General features: G+C 37.4%; 1 protein-coding gene and 1 pseudogene across 5 annotated transcripts in view; one reads left to right on the forward strand and one right to left on the reverse strand.

Annotated features, from left to right (window-relative positions):
• The window catches only part of KIF11 (kinesin family member 11), a 58,757-nt gene that overhangs the window by 30,099 nt on the left and 5,779 nt on the right, over positions 1 to 22,879 (forward strand). For all 5 annotated transcript variants that reach the window (XM_078346039.1, XM_002756401.7, XM_078346038.1 and 2 more), the window contains 10 exons: positions 326 to 414; positions 3,311 to 3,398; positions 4,725 to 4,913; positions 6,094 to 6,301; positions 7,635 to 7,807; positions 10,753 to 10,878; positions 10,953 to 11,111; positions 14,089 to 14,195; positions 18,929 to 19,208; positions 21,710 to 21,932. In XM_078346039.1, coding sequence (XP_078202165.1) covers positions 326 to 414; positions 3,311 to 3,398; positions 4,725 to 4,913; positions 6,094 to 6,301; positions 7,635 to 7,807; positions 10,753 to 10,878; positions 10,953 to 11,111; positions 14,089 to 14,195; positions 18,929 to 19,208; positions 21,710 to 21,932 — 1,642 coding nt within the window. The remainder of the gene's footprint in view (positions 1 to 325; positions 415 to 3,310; positions 3,399 to 4,724; positions 4,914 to 6,093; positions 6,302 to 7,634; positions 7,808 to 10,752; positions 10,879 to 10,952; positions 11,112 to 14,088; positions 14,196 to 18,928; positions 19,209 to 21,709; positions 21,933 to 22,879) is intronic.
• On the reverse strand, positions 12,262 to 12,746 carry LOC118146353 (large ribosomal subunit protein eL42-like; annotated as a pseudogene).

Consider the following 22,879-nt stretch of genomic DNA (forward strand, 5'->3'; position numbering starts at 1 on the left):
CCACACCCAGCTAATTTTGTATTTTCAGTAGAGATAGGGGTTTCTCCATGTTGGTCAGGCTGGTCTTGAACTCCTGACCTCAGGTGATTGTCTGCCTCGGCCTCCCAAAGTGCTGGGATCACAGGAGTGAGCCACTGCGCCCAGCCAAAAGACTTTATTTCTAAACAAATTAACACTGATTTAAAAATAGGGTTATAACTTTTTATCATACTTTTTATGTTTTAAAAGACATAAAAAGGCTAAGTTTGTTTTATTTGATGCATATCCTTCCCAAACTGAATGAAAAAAGTACTAAACTGACACCCACAACATTCCTTTTGTGTAGGAGTATACGGAGGAGATAGAGCGTTTAAAACGAGATCTTGCTGCAACCCGTGAGAAAAATGGAGTGTACATTTCTGAAGAAAATTTTAGGTAAGCCCTTGGCTATGGAGTTAATTTCCAAGAATACGCATTTTCTGATAACCAGCTGTTTGAAGTAAAACTTTCTTGTGTAGCAGTAAGTAAAATCTTTATACCAAGCGCCAGTAAATACTTCATTCTGTGTGTGTGTGTGTGTGTGTGTGTGTTTATTTCCTTTGAGACAGGGTCTTGCTCTGTCACCCAGATTGGAGTGCAGTGGCATGATCTTGGATCACTACAGCCTCAATCTCCTAGGCTCAAGCAATCTTCCTGCCTCAGCCTCCCAAGTAGATAGGACTATAGGCACATGCCACCACACCCAGCTAATTTTTGCATTTCTTGTAGAGACAGGGTTTTGCCATGCTGCCTAGGCATCCATTTTGTTTTGACATTAACAAGTAGCTATCAAACACTTCTTAGAAAATCTTTTACTAACTTTTCTTTTTTTTTTTTGAGATGGAGTTTCTCTCTTGTTACCCAAACTGGAGTGCAATGGCACGATCTCGGCTCACTTTAACCTCTGCCTTCTGGGTTCAAGCAATTCTCTGACCTCAGCCTCCCAAGTAGCTGGGACTACAGGCGCTCACTTCCATGCCCAGCTAATTTTTGTATTTTTAGTAGAGACGGGGTTTCACGTTGTTGACCAGGATTGTCTCGATCTCTTGACCTCGTGATCCACCCGCCTCGGCCTCCCAAACTGCTGGGATTATAGGCGTGAGCCACTGCGCCCGGCCACTTTTTATTTTTAAATCATTATACATTCACATGAAGGTGCAAAAAGAGTACAAGAGAGGTTTTATGTATTCTTCACCCAGTTTTCCTCAATGGTTACCTCTTATGTAAGTATGATACAAGGCCGGGTGCTGTGGCTCATGCCTGTAATCCCAGCAGTCTGGAGGCCAAAGTAGGTGGAGGTCGGGGGTTCAAGACCAGCCTAACCAACATGTTAAGGGAATTTGCATTCACAGAAGAATCTTTGTCATTTAAGCCTAATGTGAAGTATAAAATTGTTGGTTATTATCAAAGAAATAGATGAGCAAATAAAGGCATTTACTGCTGAAACTAATACTCAATAAATCAGACCCATTAAAGTGGTTTTGGAAGACCTGTGAGCTTTGTGCTTGAAAAAAGCATTACTCTATTTTATTTACTTTTTATGATATTTTTTGACTTCAACTTCATCTTCTAATATTTTTGTTGAATTTTATTTTTGCTGTCAAAGTTTTAGTTTCTAAAAACTCTTGTTCCCTGTTATCCCTGTCCCTCCTTTAAAAAAATATGGCATCTTCTTATTTTATAGATATAATCCTTAACTCAAAAATACTAATGTTATTAAAGTTTTCTTTTCTGTTTTTCTTTCCTTTGGGATCCTTTTTTTCCCCCCTGTTGTGATGTGTCTGTCATTTGTATTTATTTTCTTCAAATGTCTAGTGATTTTTGGCTGGCAGTTTAGATAGATTAGAAGCTTTGTACATGGGTGAGGATTATGGACCTGTGAGTTCATTATAGATGAAAAAGTGGTGATCTCCGTGTTAAGTCTGGGCTTCCATCAGATGTCATTCTTTGTTGGAGTTTTTTCTTTTGGGCAAGACTTCAGTCTTTCCTGAGAAGACTTGCCCAGTTTGCTTGGAGATTTTTCTGGCTGCTGCTATTTTTGGATTAAAGTGGGTAGCGGGGGCTAAGGATCCCACCATTTAGTATGTAGAATCACACTTAAATGCTCATTTCTTTTTTTTTTTTTTTTTTGGAGATGGAGTTTTGCTCTTGTTTCCCAGGCTGGAGTACAATGGTGCGATCTTGGCTCACCACAACCTCTGCCTCCTGGGTTCAAGTGATTCTCCTGCCTCAGCCTCCTGAGTAGCTGGGATTACAGGCATGTGCCACCATGCCTGGCTAATTTTGTATTTTTAGTAGAGATGAGGTTTCTCCATGTTGGTCAGGCTGGTCTCAAACTCCTGATCTCAGGTGATCCTCCTGCCTCGGCCTCCCAAATGCTGGGATTACAGGTATGAGCCACCCTGCCTGGCCTTAAATACTCATTTCTAGTCCCTAAACCTTACTTCTACAATCCATGGTGTCTAGTGAAAGTGAACCTGGAAATTCTGCTGCAGTTCCTATAGACTAGTGGCTCTCAACAGGAATGGTGTTGGGGGAGTGCTGGTGGTGGATGGTTTTGTCCCCCAGAGGACATTTGGCTGAGTCCTGAAACATTTTTTATTGTCATGACTTGGATGGTACTAAACATCCTAAAATGTACAGGACATCCTGCAACAAAGAATTATCTGATGCAGTAGTGCTGAGGCTGAGAAGCTCTGCTCTAGAGAGTAATCCTTTGTTCTCATAGGGGTTAAGTGGTGGTGTGAGAGTGGTGTTTGTGCTGTTTGTGTGTGTTGCAGCAGCAGGGAGTGTAATTACTCTGTGTACATACTTTATAAAGTCTCAGTTTTTAGCCCCTCATCTTACCCCTTCCCTCTAAGATACATGATGCCTTTAAGTCCCAAATCTTTTCAGCATTTTGTGGCATATTTATATTCTGTATCCCTGATAACAGACACTTAGATTATATTCCCTCCTCTCTCTACTTTGAGTTATAGTCCTCTGTTAACTTTCTAGCTTCTCAAATTTGGTACACACGTGCTTTTCCCTTCATAGGTAGGGATTCTTAGTTTCAGAATTGAGAGCAAGAGTAAAGTATTTAATTTATAAAACACAGACAAGGAATATAATTTGTTTTTTGCAATTTGAATTTATTGCTTATTGATAGGTATCAAGTGACACTTAAGTATCAACTGATAGTGATAAATGTTGGAAATGAGTTTGTGAAGCTGCCACAGTTGTGTTAGAATAAATTTTGTGAGAGTTAGAAAAAAAATATTAACTGTTAAACTCATGTTAAACTTTATTTTAGAGTCATGAGTGGAAAATTAACTGTTCAAGAAGAGCAGATTGTAGAACTGATTGAAAAAATCGGTGCTGTTGAGGAGGAGCTAAGTAGGGTAAGCATTTAAAATGGTATTTAATGTTATGTGAAAAGCAAATATTAAAAGAAAATTTTAGAATGTGAAAGACTTAATATATTTTCCTTCAAGATTTTTTTTTTTTTTGGACAGTCTCGCTCTGTCACCCAGGCTGGAGTGCAGTGGCACAATCTTGGCTCATTACAACCTCCACCTCCTGGAGTCAAGTGATTCTCCTGCCTTAGCCTCCTGGGTAGCTGAGACTCAGCCTCCTGAGTAGCTGGAATTACAGGTGTGCGTCACCATGCCCGGCCAATGTTTTTTGTATTTTTAGTAGAGACGGGGTTTCACCATGCTGGCCAGGCTGGTCTTGAACTCCTGACCTCGTGATTTGCCAGCCTCAGCCTCCCAGAGTGCTGGGATTACAGGAGTGAGACACCATGCATGGCCCCTTCTTTAAGATTTTATTTTGCTGACCCTGATACTGAAAGTAAGTTATATCATTATTTTTTACTATCATTAATCACATCGAAAAAGCTGGCAGCTTATATTAATCAAACATTACAAGAAATTAACTGACTTGTTTGATTTTATTATTAAAACTACAAAATAGTGACTGCTGAGGCATTTTTGTTAATGTATCAGATGAAGGAATACAGATATTGGTCAAGACTGGATATTAAATAAAAGTAATATAACTAGGATATGCAAGAGACCTGACCTTTCAGGGCTACCCTCATATTAATTTATGTTAAATTATTTTTATTTATTTATAAAAATAAATAACATTTTTATAAATTTATTTATTTTAAATTATTTTTTAGAGACAGGGTCTTGCTCTGTTGCCTGGGCTACATACAGTACAGTGGCATAATTATAGCTAACTGCAGCCTCAGACTTCTGGTCTCAAGCAACCCTACTGCTTCAGCCTCCTGAATAGCTGGGACTTCAGACATGCACCACCATGCCCAGCTAATTATTTTTTTGTAGAGATGGAGTCTCGCTATGTTGCCCAGGCTGGTCTCAAACTCTGGGTCTTAAGTGATCCTCCCGCCTTGGCCATTCAAAGTGCCGGGATTAGAGGTGTGAACCACTTTGCTGGACCACATTAACACTCTTATATTCAAATCCATTGACAATGTTGAAGGAACCTGAATTAATAGTACTATACCAAACCTGTTACTTAATCTCAAAAGTTTGAGTAAGATTACAGGAAGAAACCAGATGCTATATTTGTCCTAACCTACAGGGTAACTTGTTACAGCTGCATGGAAATAATTTGTTTCATTTTTCTAATCTTATGAACTAGTCAGATACCTTGCCAACCAGATCAGTATTTTTTTTTTAATTCTGTGTTATATTTAGGTTACAGAGTTGTTTATGGATAATAAAAATGAACTTGACCAGTGTAAATCTGATCTGCAAAATAAAACACAGGAACTTGAAACCACTCACAAACATTTGCAAGAAACTAAATTACAACTTCTTAAAGAGGAATACATCACATCAGCTTTGGAAAGGACTGAGGAGAAACTTCATGATGCTGCCAGCAAGGTTTGTCCCTTGCATTGATTTGTACTCACATTAAATAAATCAGAGAATGAGTAGATGTAATTTTCTGTGCTTAAGCATTAATTGTGATAATCTATTTATTTACTCGAAATGGTATTTCTCACCACTTAAAAAACATTATTTTCCCATTTCATCCATATTTTTCTCAGTGGAGATGTCGACTTATGAAAAAATACTCCTTGCTCCTGGAGTTTTGAAAATAGAACATAGCTTTATATTTTGTAGACATTTAGAATAGTGATACTGTGAGGCATTTTCTTTGTGGGGATGATGGAACTTAATTAGTAATTAAGAATTTAGTATGTTCTAATAATGAAAGATGTGGGAGGTATTTAATTTTTTATTAGTTGTACTTTTTTTTTTGAGACAGTCTTGTTTTGTTGCCCAGGCTGGAGTGCAGTGGCATGATCTTGACTCACTGTAACCTTTGCCTCTCAGGCAAAAGCGATTCTCCTGCCTCAGCCTCCCAAGTAGCTGGGATTACAAATGCCTGCCACCACAACCAGCTAATTTTTGTATTTTTAGTAGAGATGGGGTTTCACCATGTTGGCCAGGCTGGTCTCAGACTCCTGACCTCAGGTGATCCGCCTGCCTAGGCCTCCCAAAGTGTTGGGATTACAGGCGTCAGCCACCATGTCCTGCCATTAGGTGTACTTTTGAGAAAATAGTAGAACATAGAAGGGAAAAAAGTTCTGAGGAAGCATAATTACTGTAATAACTGACAAAATTAGTTTTCCTTGCTTGCATAGATGGCTACAGGAAGGGAAATAAACATTACTGGGCATTTGGATAAATTAGCATGAGTTAAAGCATTTTTGCTGATACAATATCTAAAATTTACTATTTCTTTTTTTTTTTTTTTTTGAGACAGAGTCTCTGTTTGTCCCCCAGGCTGGAGTACAGTGGCACAATCTCAGCTCACTGCAACCTCCGCCTTCTATGTTCAAACGATTCTCCTACCTCAGCCTCCTGAGTAGCTGGGATCACAAGCATATACCACCACACCTGGCTAAATTTTGTATTTTTAGTAGAGATGGGTTTCACCATGTTGGCCAGGCTGGAAAATTTACTAGTTCTTATCAAGATAAATCCTTATGTAGATATTTTCATTAGATTCCTTTTGCTATATTCATTTTATCAAAACTTATTTTTTAAAATATAGCTGCTTAACACAGTTGAAGAAACTACAAAAGATGTATCTGGTCTCCATTCCAAACTGGATCGTAAGAAGGCAGTTGACCAACACAATGCAGAAGCTCAGGATATTTTTGGCAAAAACCTAAATAGTTTGTTTAATAATATGGAAGAATTAATTAAGGATGGCAGCTCAAAACAAAAGGCCATGCTAGAAGTACATAAGACCTTATTTGGTAAGTTCAGGCTGTTCTGTCCTAGTCTTTATGTGTCAGTGTGATACTGATTTCAAAACTGGTAATTTAATTTTGTGAAACATAGGTGACAGTGTCACCAATACTCTCTACCATGCACTAACTATTTATTCAGGCTGAAGATTAATGCTTTTACTGTCTTTGTTTTTTTTTTTTTGAGATGGCATCTCACTTTGTCACCCAGGCTGGAGTGCAGTGACACCATCTCGGCTCACTGCAGCCTCTGCCTTGAGGCTTCAAGCAATTCTTCTGCTTCAGCCTTCCGAATAGCTGGGATTACAGGCACGTGCCACCACACCTGGCTGATATTTGTGTTTTTAGTAGAGATGGAATTTCACCATGTTGGTCAGGCTGGTCTCAAGCTCCTGACCTTGTGATTGGCCTGCCTTGGCCTCCCAAAGTGCTGATTACAGGTGTGAGCCACCTAACCTGGCTTCTTGTTTGTTTGTTTTGAGAACTGTCTTTGAATTAAAACAAATCTTAGGGTTCCCCCCTTCTTTTTTCTTTAAAATGTTATGTTTATTAAATAACATTTTTTAATAACTTACGTTATTTAATATGTTAAATTAACATAAATATGTTTATTAAATAATTTATGTAATAAATAAGATAAGTGACTTAATAAACATAAACATATAAACATTAGAAGTAAAAGTCTTCTTTATCCCTGACTCTGGCTCCTCACTGTGGCTCATTCACCATAGTGTTATTGTTAAATTTCTTGGGCCTTTTTCTAGAAATTTTCTGTGCATAAACATTCTGCAACTTTTTTTTTTCCTTCTGGGCAGGTATATCTTGATGGTTTGCTATATTGTCAGAATATGTTTGTGTCTCATTGTTTTTAACTATTATATTGTTATCTCCCTTTAGAAAAAAGTATATTCATTTAGTGTGAAATATTATCCTCATTATAGAGAATATAGACATCCAGGAATATAAAAATTTTTTAAATAATCTAGCCTCTAGTCTCACTAAGCCAAGCACCATACATTTTGGTATTGATTTCTAGTTTTTCTTTTCCTCTATAAACTTATTACTATAATTTTGTATATTATTTTTAGTTAGATTAATGTTAGAATATTCTAATTCTTTGTATACTATGAATATTGTTATGGGTCTGATACACTTACAAATATGTTAAGGACTTACAGAGCACTATAGAAAATGTATAATGTCTATTTAAGTTCTTTTAAGCTCATTATTACAGTTTTTACAAGAAGGGTATATTTTTGCAAACATCTTTGAAATGGTTTGAACTATATTTAATATATTTATGTCAGTTTACATCTTTCTTTTTTTTTTTTTTTTGTTACAGGTAATCTGCTGTCTTCCAGTGTCTCTGCATTAGATAGCATTACAACAGTAGCACTTGGATCTCTCATATCTATTCCAGAAAATGTGTCTACTCATATTTCTCAGATTTTTAATATGATACTAAAAGAACAAGCATTAGCAGCAGAAAGCAAAACTGTACTACAGGAATTGATTGTTAGTACATCCTTTTGAAGGGTTACATTTGATAAGTATTTGATAAAATATTTTGAAGGGTTACATTTACATTCGATAAGTCTTCATAAACAATTTTAACTGTTATTCTTTTAAGCTTTGCTAGACACAGTGATAGACATGTCACTATGAGAGAGTACGTTTATATTTTATAGAACTAACTTTTGAAACTTTTTTCACTCATGTCTTGTAATAGGAGTAGGAGTTAATAGTGAGACTTCTAATGACTAAAGGGCAAGTTTAGCACCAAATGATATCAAGGGACTTGTTAGTTGGCCCAGAAATTGGTAAATTACTCTTTCCCCAGGAGTCCTGGACCCAACCAGAAGGGGCTATTGGGTAGTTACTTTTAAAACTACAGTAATATGTGATGGTGATAGTGGTGCAAGAAAAGTATCTTTTAGAATTCTGGGAACACATAACAATTCTTTTTTTTTGAGACGGAGTTTTCCTCTTGTTACCCAGGCTGGAGTGCAATGGCGCAATCTCGGCTCACCGTAACCTCCGCCTCCTGGGTTCAGGCAATTCTCCTGCCTCAGCCTCCTGAGTAGCTGGGATTACAGGCACGCACTACCATGCCCAGCTAATTTTTTGTATTTTTAGTAGAGATGGGGTTTCACCATGTTGATCAGTATGGTCTCGATCTCTTGACCTCGTGATCCACCCGCCTCGGCCTCCCAAAGTGCTGGGATTACAGGCTTGAGCCACCACGCCCGGCCCACATAACAATTCTTAGGGTTAGATCTGTGTGGTTATTCCTTTCTGGGCCCTAACTGTAAATCTTTTCTCCACAGTTCTGTGGAAGTCACTTACCTAATTGCACTTAATATTACTCCTTCATACTCGATTTTTATATACTCTATATTTTATAATTGTATGATTTGTTTAGGAAGTTCTTAGCCATATAATGTATTTGTTTTTTTTGTACAGGGTCTTTGCCTCCCTTTTTCAGTTTAACAATATTTCTTAAACATTTTCCAAGTAAATACTACATATGTTAGCTGACCCTTTGCCTCATTTCAGTGCTTATTACATTATTTTATAGGTTTTCTCTGTCACCCAAATTTGACAACGTTGAAAGATATCCTGTCAGTACTAATTTTTCAAATATTGATTCATTCATTAAATGGTGGTCTGTGTATACAGGCATACTTCAGAGATATTGCAGGTTTGCTTCCAGACCACTGCAATAAACTGAATATTACAATAAATCGAGTCATGAATTTTTTGGTTTCCCAGTGCATATTAAGGTTATGCTGGCCAGGCGCAGTGGCTCACGCCTGTAATTCTAGCACACACCTGGTGGGACAATCAGAACACAAACAACATTTATCAATTAAGTTTGCTTTTTATAGGGGTACAGTTTATGGTACCCCAAGGCAATTATAATAGTAACATCAAAGATCGTTGATCACAGTATATAATGAAAAAGTTTGAAATACTGCAATTGTTACCAAAATGTGATGCAGAGACAGAAGGTGAGCATATGATATTTGAAAAAATTCACTGATAGACTTGCTTAAGTTAGGGTTGTCACAAAACTTCAATTTGTAAAAATTTAGTATCTGTGATGCATAGTAAGGTGAAGGACGCACAATAAAATAAGCTATGCCCGAATTGATATCTTTCTACTTACCAAGTTAAAATTTTTGCTTGAATCAAAAGAAGAGAGGAATGTTGCTCTCACAAAATTAGTTGAAATTGGTATGATAGCTCTTCTTTCCAAAAGAATATCAGTAGGCCTGTAAGTATTTCTAATGTACATTAGTACATTACAGTGGCTCACACCTGGAATTCTAGCACTTTGGGAGACCAAGGTGGGCAGGACTTTGAGGTTAGGAGGTCATTACCTGAGGTCAGGAGTTTGAGACCAACCTGGCCAACATGGCAAAACTCTGTCTCTACTAAATACAAAAACTAGCTAGGTATGGTGGCGGGCACTGTAATCCCAGCTACTTAGGAGGCTGAGTCAGGAGAATTGCTTGAACCCAGGAGTCAGAGGTTTCAGTGAGCCAAGATCACACCCTTGCACTCCAGCCTGGGCAATAAGAATGAAACTCCACCCCAAAAAAAAGAAAAGAAAAAAAATTGTTCTGTATTTTCACTGGACTTGAAAAAAGAGAAATTATTGTATTTATTGTCATGGAAGAAATTATTGTATTATTGTATTGATTTATCTATGTGGACTAAAGAATGGAGAATGGGGCGGTGGCTCACACGTGTAATCCCAGCACTTTGGGAGGCTGAGGTGGGCAGATCACCTGAGGTCAGGAGTTTGAGACCAGCCTGGCCAACATGATGAAACCCCATCTCTACTAAAAATACAAAAATTAGCTAGGTGTGGTAGTGTATACCTGTAATCCCAGCTACTCTGGAGGCTGAGGCAGGAGAATCACTCGAACCCAGGAGGCAGAGGTTGCATTGAGCCGTCTCATACCACTGTACTCCAGCCTGGGAGACTCCATCTCAAAAAAAAAAAAAATGGAGAATAGAAATGTAGAATTTTAATGTGAATGTTTAGCTACCAAAATATGTATGTATGTATTTATTTATTTATTTATTGAGGCAGAGTTTCGCTCTTGTTACCCAGGCTGGAAGTGCAATGGTGCGATCTCGGCTCACCGTAACCTCCGCCTCCTGGGTTCAGGCAATTCTCCTGCCTCAGCCTCCTGAGTAGCTGGGGTTACAGGCACGCGCCACCATGCCCAGCTAATTTTTTGTATTTTTAGTAGAGACGGGGTTTCACCATGTTGATCAGGATGGTCTCGATCTCTTGACCTCGTGATCCACCCGCTTCGGCCTCCCAAAGTGCTGGGATTACAGGCGTGAGCCACCGCACCTGGCCCCAAAATATTTAAAATATCATTTAGACAGGTTTATGGAAGTGAAAATATTTTAAAGATCTATTTGTTTATTTTTAAAACTAGAATGTACTCAAGACTGATCTTCTGAGTTCACTGGAAATGATTTTATCCCCCGCTGTGGTGTCTATATTGAAAATCAATAGTCAACTAAAACATATTTTCAAGACTTCATTGACAGTGGCTGATAAGGTAACAAACACTATATTCTTAATATCTCAAAGTTGATGTGTTAAGAAGGAAACTCATTTTTTTTTCCTTCAAAGATAGAAGATCAAAAAAAGGAACTAGATGGCTTTCTCGGTATACTGTCTAACAATCTACACGAACTACAAGAAAATACCATTTCTTCCTTGGTTGAATCACAAAAACTATGTGGAAACCTAAGTGAAGACCTGAATACAATAAAGCAAACCCATTCACAGGTATGTTGGTTAGCTGACGTGGGGGGTACAGAAAGAGAGTTGTATGGTGATTTGATATGATTTGATAATCTATGTTATGCAATATGAATACTGTAAAACGTGAAACCTGAAAATACCATAGGCTCTGTTGCTTATAACTCATTTTTGTAAAACAATTGAGAATACTTCTCTTAATATTTGAAGTTTTGCTATCCCATATAGAACCACAATATGATAAAACAGCCCTTTTCTCATGGACATGATGGCATGGATAGTTGTTTTTCATAAACCAAGCCCTATTTTCTCTTATTTCTGTCTCACTGATAGACATTTAAAGCATAGTAAATGGATACAATTTTTAATTCTTATTGATTATAAATGTAATTCGTGATTTATCTTCCCTGTAAACTGTTCCTCATTATATGAGGCTTTAAACCAAAATCAAGCCTTCAAACCATAATCTATAAATATCAGATATATGAAAAACAGCTTCTGGCATTCTTAAGACTTTAATAATGACTGAAGTTTTATTAAATGAGCCTATTATGATATGACAGAACTCTTATAATAGTTAACATTTATTGAGCAATTCACGGTGTGTTTATTCCTCCCATCAATGTAGATATAAATTCTGTTACTAGCCGGTTTTCTAATGAGGAAAACCGAGACCTTGTGAGCATCTAATAGTGTGTAGATCATCTTAGGGAAGCTGGTGGTGATTATATTGCCTGAAAAGCATCTGTGTTTGAGTGGCTCTTCTATGGTTTCTTGGCAATTTAAAATTGCAGCATTTTCTCTTACATTTGCCTTAAACCTGTTGAGAACTTTTTAGGTGTATATTCTTTTATTTATTTATTTATTTTTCTGAGACAGAGTCTCGCTCTGTCGTCAGGCTGGAGTGCAATGGTGTTATCTCAGCTCACTGCAACCTCTGCCTCCCGGGTTCAAGCAATTCTCCTGCCTCAGCCTCCCGAGTAGCTGGGAGTACAGGCACATGCCACCACGCCCAGCTAATTTTTGCATTTTTAATAGAGACAGGATTTCACCATGTTGGCCAGGATGGTCTTGATCTCTTGACCTCATGATCCACCTGCCTTGGCCTCCCAAAGTGCTGGGATTACAGGCGTGAGCCACCATGCCTGGCCCTTTTTTAGGTGTATATTCTTTTTTTTTTTAAGAATATCACTGCATTTATTTTCCTACAGGTAATTTTTCTACGGCTTCAACATTTTCTTTCCAATATTAAAATTAAAAAATTCCAAAGTTTAGAACTGGATCACTTGGCCCTTTCTCCTCTTATCTCCTTCCATTTCAAAATACTTGCATCTCTTAATGTCCAGCATCCTCTTGGATCTGCAGTTAGGCTCAACACATTCCAGCCGGACCACAATCTTCTTTGTGGTCTTAGCCTTCTTCCGGAAAATTGGCTTTGTCTGTCCACCATAGCCACTCTACTTCCGATCATAGTGCCTCTTTCCCTGGGCATACAAGGAATCCTTGCCCTTCTTATACTGTGTCACTTTGTGAGGCTGATGCTTGCCACACTTCTTACAGAAGGTTCTTCGGGTTTTAGGTAGGTTGACCATCTTTGCAGAAGGGCTGGTCTGTCTATATGACGAAAACCAGAAACGGCGTCCAAGACACTCGCCTCGCGCAGCTCTCATCTCGCAACAGGAAAGGGTTTAGGTGTATATTCTAAGGCTGATCCTTTTTTATAAATTTGCTATTTCGAAATGCTTAAAATTGGTAGACAGCGGTTTAAAAAAACAAAACAAAACCAATCTGATCTGAAAAGTATCTTAGCATGGATAGTTTTGTTTCCCTGGCTTTAAGAAAGCAAGTTCACTATGTGAGTTATTTCTTAGGTTTTCCAGAACTTGAAATGAGCACTACTAAAATAAATAATTTGTAAAACTTTGAACACATTTACGTGTAGATAAATCTGATAATAATACCTGCATTATCATTCAAATTATTAATCTGACAATACCTTTGAGACTAGTAAAAATACTGACAGACTTTATTCATAATCAGAATGTTAGATATGTATTGTCAGCTGATGTATTATTCAGAGATACTGGCCAACCAGCAGTCTGAAGAGTGAATAAGTATGTTGGATGCATTTTCAGCTCTTCCTTGGTCCTTGGGATGGCTTCTTCATTTTGCAGTGTAGCACGTTAGATGCCTATAATAAGAGCTTGTTTTCGAAAATGTAAAATATGATCAAAGATAAGACTATTTATATTTTGTTAATATGATCCAACTAAGTTCTGTAAAATTTTTTAGCTCCAGTAATTGATAATAATTTTGGATTACTTGACCTGTGAGTATATCATATTAATTTTTCCTTCTAGTAGTGTTATCAGTTAAAAAGCAACTATATATATGTCTGTCAAAGTTGGTCTTACACATAATGTGATATATGGGGCTATTTGATTAGTTTTGAGGTACACTGAAAGTAATTTGTTACAGCTAAAATAGTGAAGTTTGCTAATTATTTACTTTTTAAAAAATCCTGGCTGGGTATGATGGCTGACATTTGTAATCCCAGCATTTTGATAGGCTGAGGCAGGGTGATCACTTGAGGCTAGGAGTTCAAGACCAGCCTGGTCAACATAGCAAGACCACTTCTCTACAAAAAATAAGTTGTTTAAATTAGCCAGGCATGCCGGCTCATGCCTGTAGTTACAGCTACTTGGAGGCTGAGGTAGGAGGATCCCTTGTGCCAGGAGATCAAAGCTGCAATGAACCTTGATTATACCAATGCACTACAGCTTGGGCAACAGAGTAAGACCCTGTCTCTAAAAAAAAAAAAAAAAGAAACAATCTTAGATTTTAATATCACTTCCACTGCTTTCTTCTGTGGAAGAGTGGTAGAATTAAAGATTCAAGAATTTATATAATTCTCACCTATGGACAGTACTTCATGTTATCGGTCATAAAACACGTTCAGGTGTCATAATTTTAAGTCTTTTCACTTTCCATACCTTTTTTACAGGAACTTTGCCAGCTAATGAATCTTTGGACAGAGAGATTCTGTACTTTGGAGAAAAAGTGTGAAAATATACAGAAACCACTTAGTAGTGTCCAGGAAAATATACAGCAGTAAGCTATTTTTAAATTCTCTTAAACTTTTCTGTAAGTCTGAAATTATTTCTGAAGAAAAAGCTTTAAATAATATAAATAATTCCTCTGTGTACTTTCAAATTTCTCATTTGTTAATATTTTATTATGTATGTGTATATATGTGTATATACATACTTGCACATGTCTTTTCATTTGTGCTCTCTTTTAAGACAGTGAAAAACCTGGCTCTTATCTACAATGTATTTTCTAATTTCCTCAATCTTAGAAAACACATTAAGTAATTTCACAATTTCTAACCTATATTACTGATGAAAAATATACTAACTAGAGCAGGGTTTGGCAAGCTATGGCTAGCAGACTGGATGCCTGTTACTATAAATAATTTCATTGGGCACTGTCATACCTATCTGTTTATATGTTGCCTTTGGTTATCTTTGGCTGCTTTTGAACTGCAATGGCAAAGTTGAGTCATTGTTTTCAAGTCATTGAACAATAGCCTAAAATATTTGCTATTTGGCTTTTCAAGAAAAAGTTTGCTGATTCCTGTATTACGGTTTGGTTTTGTTTTTTTGAGACAGAGTCTTGCTTTGTTGCCCAGGCTGGAGTGCAGTGGTGTGATCTTGGCTTACTGCAACCTCCGCCTCCTGGGTTCAAGTGATTCTTCTGCCTCAGCCTCCTGAGTAGCTGGGAATACAGGCGCATACCACCATGCCTGGCTAATTTTTTGTATTTTTAGTAGAGACGGGGTTTTGCCATGTTGGCCAGGCTGGTCTCAAACTCCTGGCCTCAACTGGTACACCTGCCTCAGCCTCCTAAAGTGCTGGGTTTGCAGGCGTGAGCCACTGCACTGTCCTGTATTAGAGTTTAATGTTGCTTTGTAGTCTCATTACTTGCCAGTTCCACACACTTATCATACACTACAGTCAGACCTATGTGTTCTTTTAGGAATTTTATAACTTTATGGTTTAACATTTAAATTTATGATCCCTTTAAAAATTTTATATAACAGGAGATTTGTCAAGGTTGAGCTTTTTGCCTTTTGAGTATTCTCTACTCATGAGGGGAAAGAGACTATATTTACCTTATTTTTGCCCACTTAATTCCTAAATTAAACTCCTAAAGCTTCAAACTTTCTTTGGTATGAAGAACTTCTTGGAGTCTTTAAGGGTGGATCTGCTGGCCACAAATTATGTTTTGTTTTGTCTAAGAATGTCTTGATTTCCCCTTCATTCTTGAAAGATATTTTCACTAGCTATGGAATTCAGGGTTGACAATTATTATTTTTTGCAGCATTTGAAATATGCTGTTCCATTTTCTTCTGGCCTCTATGAAATGAGAAATCCACTGCCATTCAAGTAATCGTTCCTGTATAGGCAATCACTCTACAGCTGTTTTCAAATTTTTTGTCTTTAGAAACTTGATTATATTTTGTCTACTCTTGTATTTCTTTGAGTTTATTCTGTTGGGGTTTTGTTTAGCTTCTTGAATCTGTAGGTTTATGCCTTTCACCAAAACTTGGGAAATTTTCATCTATTAATTCTTTGAATATTTTTCAGCCTCATACTCTTTTTCCTCTGCCCCTATGACTTTAATGACACAAATGTTAGATTTTTTATTATGGTCCCTAAGGAGATATGTATAATATATTTCTTACAGGTATATTTATTCTCTTCGTTGTTAACTGGGGAAATTCTATTGATCTGTCTTCATATTCACTGAGTCTCCCGTCATCTCTAACCTATGGTTTTTTTGGTTTTTTTTTGAGATGGAGTTTCACTCTTGTTACCCAGGCTGGAGTGCAATGGCACTATCTCAGCTTACCACAGTCTTCACCTCCTGCGTTCAAGTGATTCTCCACATGTGCCACCACGTCCAGCTAATTTTGTATTTTTAGTAGAGACGGGGTTTCTCCATGTTGGTCAGGCTGGTCTAGAACTCCCAACCTCAGGCGATCTGCCTGCCTCGGCTTCCCAAAGTGCTGGAATTATAGGCGTGAGCCACTGTGCTCGGCCACAACCAACTGTTAAACCCACTCAGTGAAATATTTTATTTCAGTTATTGGTTTTTTATTTTTATTTTTGTAATTTTGATTTGCTTTTTTTTTTTTTTAAACGCCCTTTCAACCCAGCTTTTCCTGACTTTGGGAAGAAACGGGAAGAGAAGGCCCGTTGCTTTTTTTACACCTTGTTTCTTTGCTAGGCTTTTTTTTCCCAGGCGTATTAATTTCTTGTTGGAGCATTTTTATGATGGTTGCTTTAAAATCCTTGCCAGATAATTCTAACATCTTTGAGTTTTCTCATTGTTGGTATCCGTTGATTGTCTTTTCTCATTCAACTTGTGATTTTTGTGGTTCTTGATATATGAGAAGTGGTTTTCTACTGTATCTTGAACATTTTGGGTATTATGTTAGGAGATTCAGGTTCTTATTTAAGTATTTTTTAGCTGACATTTACCCTGTTTAGGCTTAGCATACAGGTCCAGGCTCACTTTTGTGGGCTGTGGTTGGACTGAGAGTTTAGTTTTTACAGCCCTTGCATTGTTATTCTGATATGCTTTGTTTGTGTGCTACCCACATGAGAAAATTTGTATTCTGCTTTTGTTGGATGAAGTGTTCTATTATGTGTCAACTTGATCAAGTTGATCGATAGTGCTATTAAAGGTCACCCACGGCCTTACTGAGTTTCTGGTACTTGTCCTATCAATGACTAAGAGAGGAGTATATTTCTTTTATTATTTCTGTCAGTTTTTGCCTCGTGTATCTGAAACTTTGTTGCTGGGTGCATATACTATCTGAAACTTTGTTGTTGGGTGCATATACAATCGGGATTATCATATGTCCTTGGAGAATTGACCTTTATTATTATGTAACATCCACTTTTGTTTCTGATTATCTCTTTTGTTCTGAAGTCTTTTTTGTCTGAAATTAATACAGGTACTCCCACTTTCCTTTGATTGCCATTTGTATGATGTATCCTTCTCCGTCTCTTTATTTTTGGCCTAAGTCTTTTTATTTAAAGTGGGTTTCGTTGTTTTTTTTTTTTTTTTTTTTTGAGACGGAGTTTCGCTCTTGTTACCCAGGCTGGAGTGCAATGGCGCGATCTCGGCTCACCACAACATCCGCCTCCTGGGTTCAGGCAATTCTCCTGCCTCAGCCTCTTGAGTAGCTGGTATTACAGGCATGCGCCATCATGCCCAGCTGATTTTTTGTATTTTTAGTACAGGTGGGGTTTCACCATGTTGACCAGGATGGTCTCGATCTGTTGACCTCGTGATTCACCCTCCTCGGCCTCCCAAAGTGCTGGGATTACAGGCGTGAGCCACCGCACCCGGCCTCTTTTTTTTTTTTTTTTTTTTTTTGAGACGGAGTTTTGCTCTTGTTACCCAGGCTGGAGTGCAATGGTGCAATCTCGGCTCACCGCAACCTCTGCCTCCTGGGTTCGGGCAATTCTCCTGCCTCAAGCCTCCTGAGTAGCTGGGATTATAGGCATGCGCCACCATGCCTAGCTAATTTTTTGTATTTTTAGTAGAGACGGGGTTTCACCATGTTGACCAGGATGGTTTCGATCTCTTGACCTCGTGATCCCAAAGTGCTGGGATTACAGGCTTGAGCCACCGTGCCTGGCCTTAAAGTGGGTTTCTTACAGACAGCATATAGTTGGGTCTTGGTTTTTCATCAGATTTATAATCTATGAGGGTTTAGTTTTATTTATTTATTTATTTGAGACAGCACCTTGTTTTGTGACCCAGGCTGGAGTACAGTGGCACAATCTTGGCTCACTGCAACCTCCACCTCCTGGGTTCAAGCAATTCTCCCGCCTAACCTCCTGAGTAGCTGGGATTACAGGCACACACCACCACGCTCAGCTAATTTTTATATTTTTACTAGAGGCAGGGTTTCACTGTGTTGGCAAGGCTGATTTTGAACTTCTGACCTCAAGTGATTTACCTGCTTTGGCTTCCCAGAGTGCTGGGATTACAGGTGTCTGCCACTGTGCCCAGCCCTTTTTTCAATTATTGTGACTTTCATTTGTAGGTTTGGTTTTCAACATCTTTGCTTACTCACTTGATTTATCCACATGGTGTACCATCTAGTGGTGTTAGAGAGTCACTTCATTACACAAGGCTTAAATCTTGTCCTATAACTTTGAATGCTGTTATAGGGAAACTTACAGAGAGGGAAATCAATGAATTTTAAATGTATTTCTAACCAACATTAGTTTTATATCAAGTTTTATGTTATATTGTTCTGTATGTATAATTTGTCACACCCCACTATAATTTTCTTTTCGTTATTAGAAAGCTTTATAGCTGATTTAAACATAACATTTGTAAGGTTTGTGATTTATTTTATGTACTAGGCAAGTGAAACTGCTTAATAACAGAATAAATGACTGATTATCTAATTTAGGGACTGTACCGGAGGCTGTAGTTAGATGCCCTGGAATAACATTGCCTGGTAAGAGGGATAAAACAAGCAGACAAATTTTGAAAGCATTGTAACTGGAGGAGGTCTGTGAAAGGTTTCATGAGAAAGGATGATCCTTTCAAAGGTCATTTAATAGCATTCTGCTGTGAAAAGACATTGGCCACGGCATCCATTCTCAATGTAGAAGATGTATTAAGATCACGGGCCCTGCAGCCAGACTGCCCACATTCGAATCTGCCAGTTAAGAGCTGAGTGATCTTGGGATGTTATATATCCTTTGAGTTTGAATTCCCCATTTCAAAAGTGTCATACTCTTTTCCTATAGGAAATCTGAGGATATAGTCAACAAAATGACTTTTCACAGTCAAAAGTTTTGTGCTGATTCTGATGGCTTGTCACAGGAACTCAGAAATTTTAACCAAGAAGGTACAAAATTGGTTGAAGAGTCTGTGAAATACTCTGATAAACTCAAAGGCAACCTGGAAAAAATATCTCAGGAGACTGAACAGAGATGTGAGTCTCTGAACACAAGAACATTTTGTTTTTCTGAACAGTGGGTATCTTCCTTAAATGAAAGGGAACAGGAACTTCAGAACGTATTGGAGGTAATAACTTTGTAACTGAAACTTGCTTTGGGGAGAATAATGATAATCAGAAAATTAAATATTCTTGGCTATATCGATTTCAAAACAAATGATATTTTAAGTTATAATGACTTAAAGTTTTAAGTATAATTCTTGGTATGCTCATACGTGATCTCGTTTTGTGTTTTGGTATATGTCTTCTAGATCTTGGAATTAATTTAGCATTTGTCCAGTTTCTTTACTGAATTTATGCTTGGTTTCTGACTTAGTAGACTCTTCAAAGAAGGGCACCCTGTCTTTTTGATATATAATACCTTCCACTTATAAAATGCTCTTTACTTTTCTCCAAGTACATTCAAACCTATTATTGTTTTAAGTATTTAGGTTATTGCTCTGGTAGCCAAAGGATATTTGAAAGGTTTATGGATATGCTTGAACTTAACACTTGCATGAGCCCTTTATGACTTGGATTTTTCTTTCTTTGCAATAGAAGGATTTTACTAACATTCTCAGGAAGTAGGTACAAAGAATTTACATTTTTAATCTATATAATCTATTTTCACTAAAAGGAACTAGAGTTTGTATACAAATAGCTAACTTCACATTTGAGGTGGGAAATGTACAATATATGAGCCTAGAGATCTTTGTCATACCAGAAAATAAGGAAGCTGTTAAAGATTACTGTGGTTGTCAAAAGGACTTTGTAGCCAAGTTCCCCATATTCAAAGGTGGTATAATTTGAGCATCAAAAAGAATAATAGCCATAATGGATTAAAACACATCAAATATATTAAATTCTATGAACTCATAAAAATTTCATAGGTCTCCTTTGGATCATGCTAGGGAAGCAACACATTGTCCTGAAAGTGGGTAAATAAGAAGAAATAATATAACATCCATCTGTCTTTCCTAAAAGAAATCATATCTTGGTTTAGCAAGGTAATGAAAAAATGTGTTTCATTAGACTCTCAGCTAATAAAATGGAGAAGAAATGATAAAATTAATATATCAACAGTATGCAGCTCTTAATAAAATAACCCCTGTGGATGTTAATGACGGCTTAAACCATTTGATCAAAAGCTGAGGCTAACCATACATAAACCCACTGATAAATCTTAACATGAGAGACATAGCAAAGCATTTGTGTTTGCAGTACTACCTATGAAATAAAAAATTAAACCTGAATTAGCTCTAACCAGTTGGTAGAAAATAAAGCATAGAAATGCAATTGACCAAATCCAGAATTTGAGATGTTCAGTAGAGCAAAGACCTCATTTCTTTGGCAATACTTTTTCAGGGAAAAAAATATGAGAAAAGATAACCTATAGATCAAAAGAGACTAGAGGTCCTTAAATCTTAATTTGCCTGAGGCACTCTTGTTGACATTGTTATATTGGAATGATTATTAACAATGGACCCTTTCACCAATTTGGATGATAAATTATATAATCATCAACTAAGACCTATAAACCAAATCTAGTGGTGAATTTTGGTTCAAACCAAAGCAATTGTGACACACTTTGGAGACAACTGATGAAGTCTGAACACGGACTAGACATTTGATAAGAAGGAATCAGTGTTAGTTAACCTCTTTAGGTGTGATAGTGGTCTTAAAGTGCTCTTACCTGTTAGAGATACATGCTGAAGTAAATGGATAAAATGATACAGGATTTGTTTCAAAATAATCCTGGATTTCTAGAGGTGTTAAGTGGCCAGTTTTGTTGGTAAATATTTGTACTCCACTTGTTGGTAAATGTTAAAGCTGGATAATGAATACAAGGGAGTTAATTATACTGTTCTCTCTACTTTTATACGTGTTTTTAAATCTTTTATTACTGGCGGCCAGGTGTGGTGGCTCACGCCTGTAATTTTTTTTTTTTTTTTTTAGACAGAGTCTTGTTCTGTTGCCCAGGCCGGAATGCAGTGGCACAATTTTGGCTCACTGCAACCTCCACCCCCAAGGTTCAAGTGATTCTCCTGCCTTAGCCTCCTGAGTAGCTGGGATTACAGGCATGCCACCACGCCCAGCTAATTTTTTTGTATTTGTAATAGAGATTGTCTTTCATCATGTTGGTCAGGCTGGTCTCAAACTGCTGACCTTGTGATCTGCCCACCTCGGCCTCCCAAAGTCCTGGGATTACAGGGGTGAGCCACCTCGCCCGGCCTCATGCCTGTAATCTTTGAAGGCCGAGATGGGCAGATTGCTTGAGTCCAGGAATTTGAGACCAGCTTGGGCAACATGAAGCCCCATCTCTTCAAAAAATATAAAAATTAGCCAGGCATGGTGGTGCATGCCTGTAATCCCAGCTACATGGGAGGCTGTGGGAGGATGGCTTAAGCCTGGGAAATCAAGGCTACAATGAGCCCTAGTCATGCCACTGCACTCTAGTCTGGGCAAAAGAGTGAGACTGGTCTCAAAAAAAAAAATTATGGAAAATTTCAAGGTAAGGGAAAATATGATATTGAGTAAAACAGTGGCAACTTTAATTTTAGTAATAAAAATGTATTTGCATCATTTACAGGTTGTAAACCAGTGTTGTGAGACTTCAAGTTCAAACATCACTGAGAAATCACATGGATATAAGGCAGCTAATGAGAAACAGCACAACATTTTTCTTGATCAGATGACTATTGATGAAGAAAAATTGATAGCACAAAATCTAGAACTTAATGAAACCATAAAAATTGGTTTGACTAAGCTTAATTGCTTTCTGCAACAGGATCTGAAACTGGATATCCCAACAGGTACTTTAAAAGAGAAATAGAATTGTTAAATGTTTTGAGGTTGAATTCAACTCTCAGTAGTGTCAGATATTCAGAAAAATTAGTCCTGCCATTGCCTGATAGGAATTTACCATCTCACTGCAATCAGCTGAAAATGGGAAAGCTGGAAACTTTAAGTAGTTCTAATCAAGCATCATGATACAGGTGATATAAACTCCTAGAAATGTGGTATCATAATTCAGTAAAATTTCACAAACATTCAGGGAATTTACTTTGTTAATAGGGGATATTTTTAAAACAAATAAATAAAAACCTGTATTTAAAACAAATAAATAAAACCTTTATAAAAGGATATTTTAATAACACAAATATTGGAGAGATGTAACTTACTAAATCTAGTTTAATGCAGAGTTTGCTACATTGTGCATTTTGTTCTATGTCCCTCTCATTTTGTCATAGACCATTGCCATTTAGGAATCCCTGTTTTAAGAGATTGGGGATCACCGTGGACTGTTAGCATTTAGGAATCAACATTTTTAGAGATTAGACATGGTAAACATCATTGTAGACTATAATGATTCAGGGAAGTCTTCATGGAAGAGATGAATAATTGGGTTCTTCATTGGATTGTAATGGTTGCATACCCTGTAAACTCACTAAAAATCACTGAATTGTACACATAAAATGAGTGTTTTATGGTATGTAAATTATATCACAAAACTGTTTTTGTTTTTTTAATTTAAAAATCAAGTGTAAAAGGGGATGGTACAACATAGAATGTTGGTTTATTTTTTCCCCAAGAGACCTATAAGATTTACTGTCTACTTTTCAGTGAAATTAGGAATGTAAATGTTGAGTGAAAAGGCAGGCGCTTTTGTAAATTATGAGAGCATGAGCTCATTACAGAGAAATATAACTGGGAGCCAGATGTGGTGGCTCACGCCTGTAATCCCAGCACTTTGGGAGGC

The sequence above is a fragment of the Callithrix jacchus genome, chromosome 12 (genome assembly GCF_049354715.1).
Source record: "Callithrix jacchus isolate 240 chromosome 12, calJac240_pri, whole genome shotgun sequence".
Classification (NCBI taxonomy): Eukaryota; Metazoa; Chordata; class Mammalia; order Primates; family Cebidae; genus Callithrix; species Callithrix jacchus.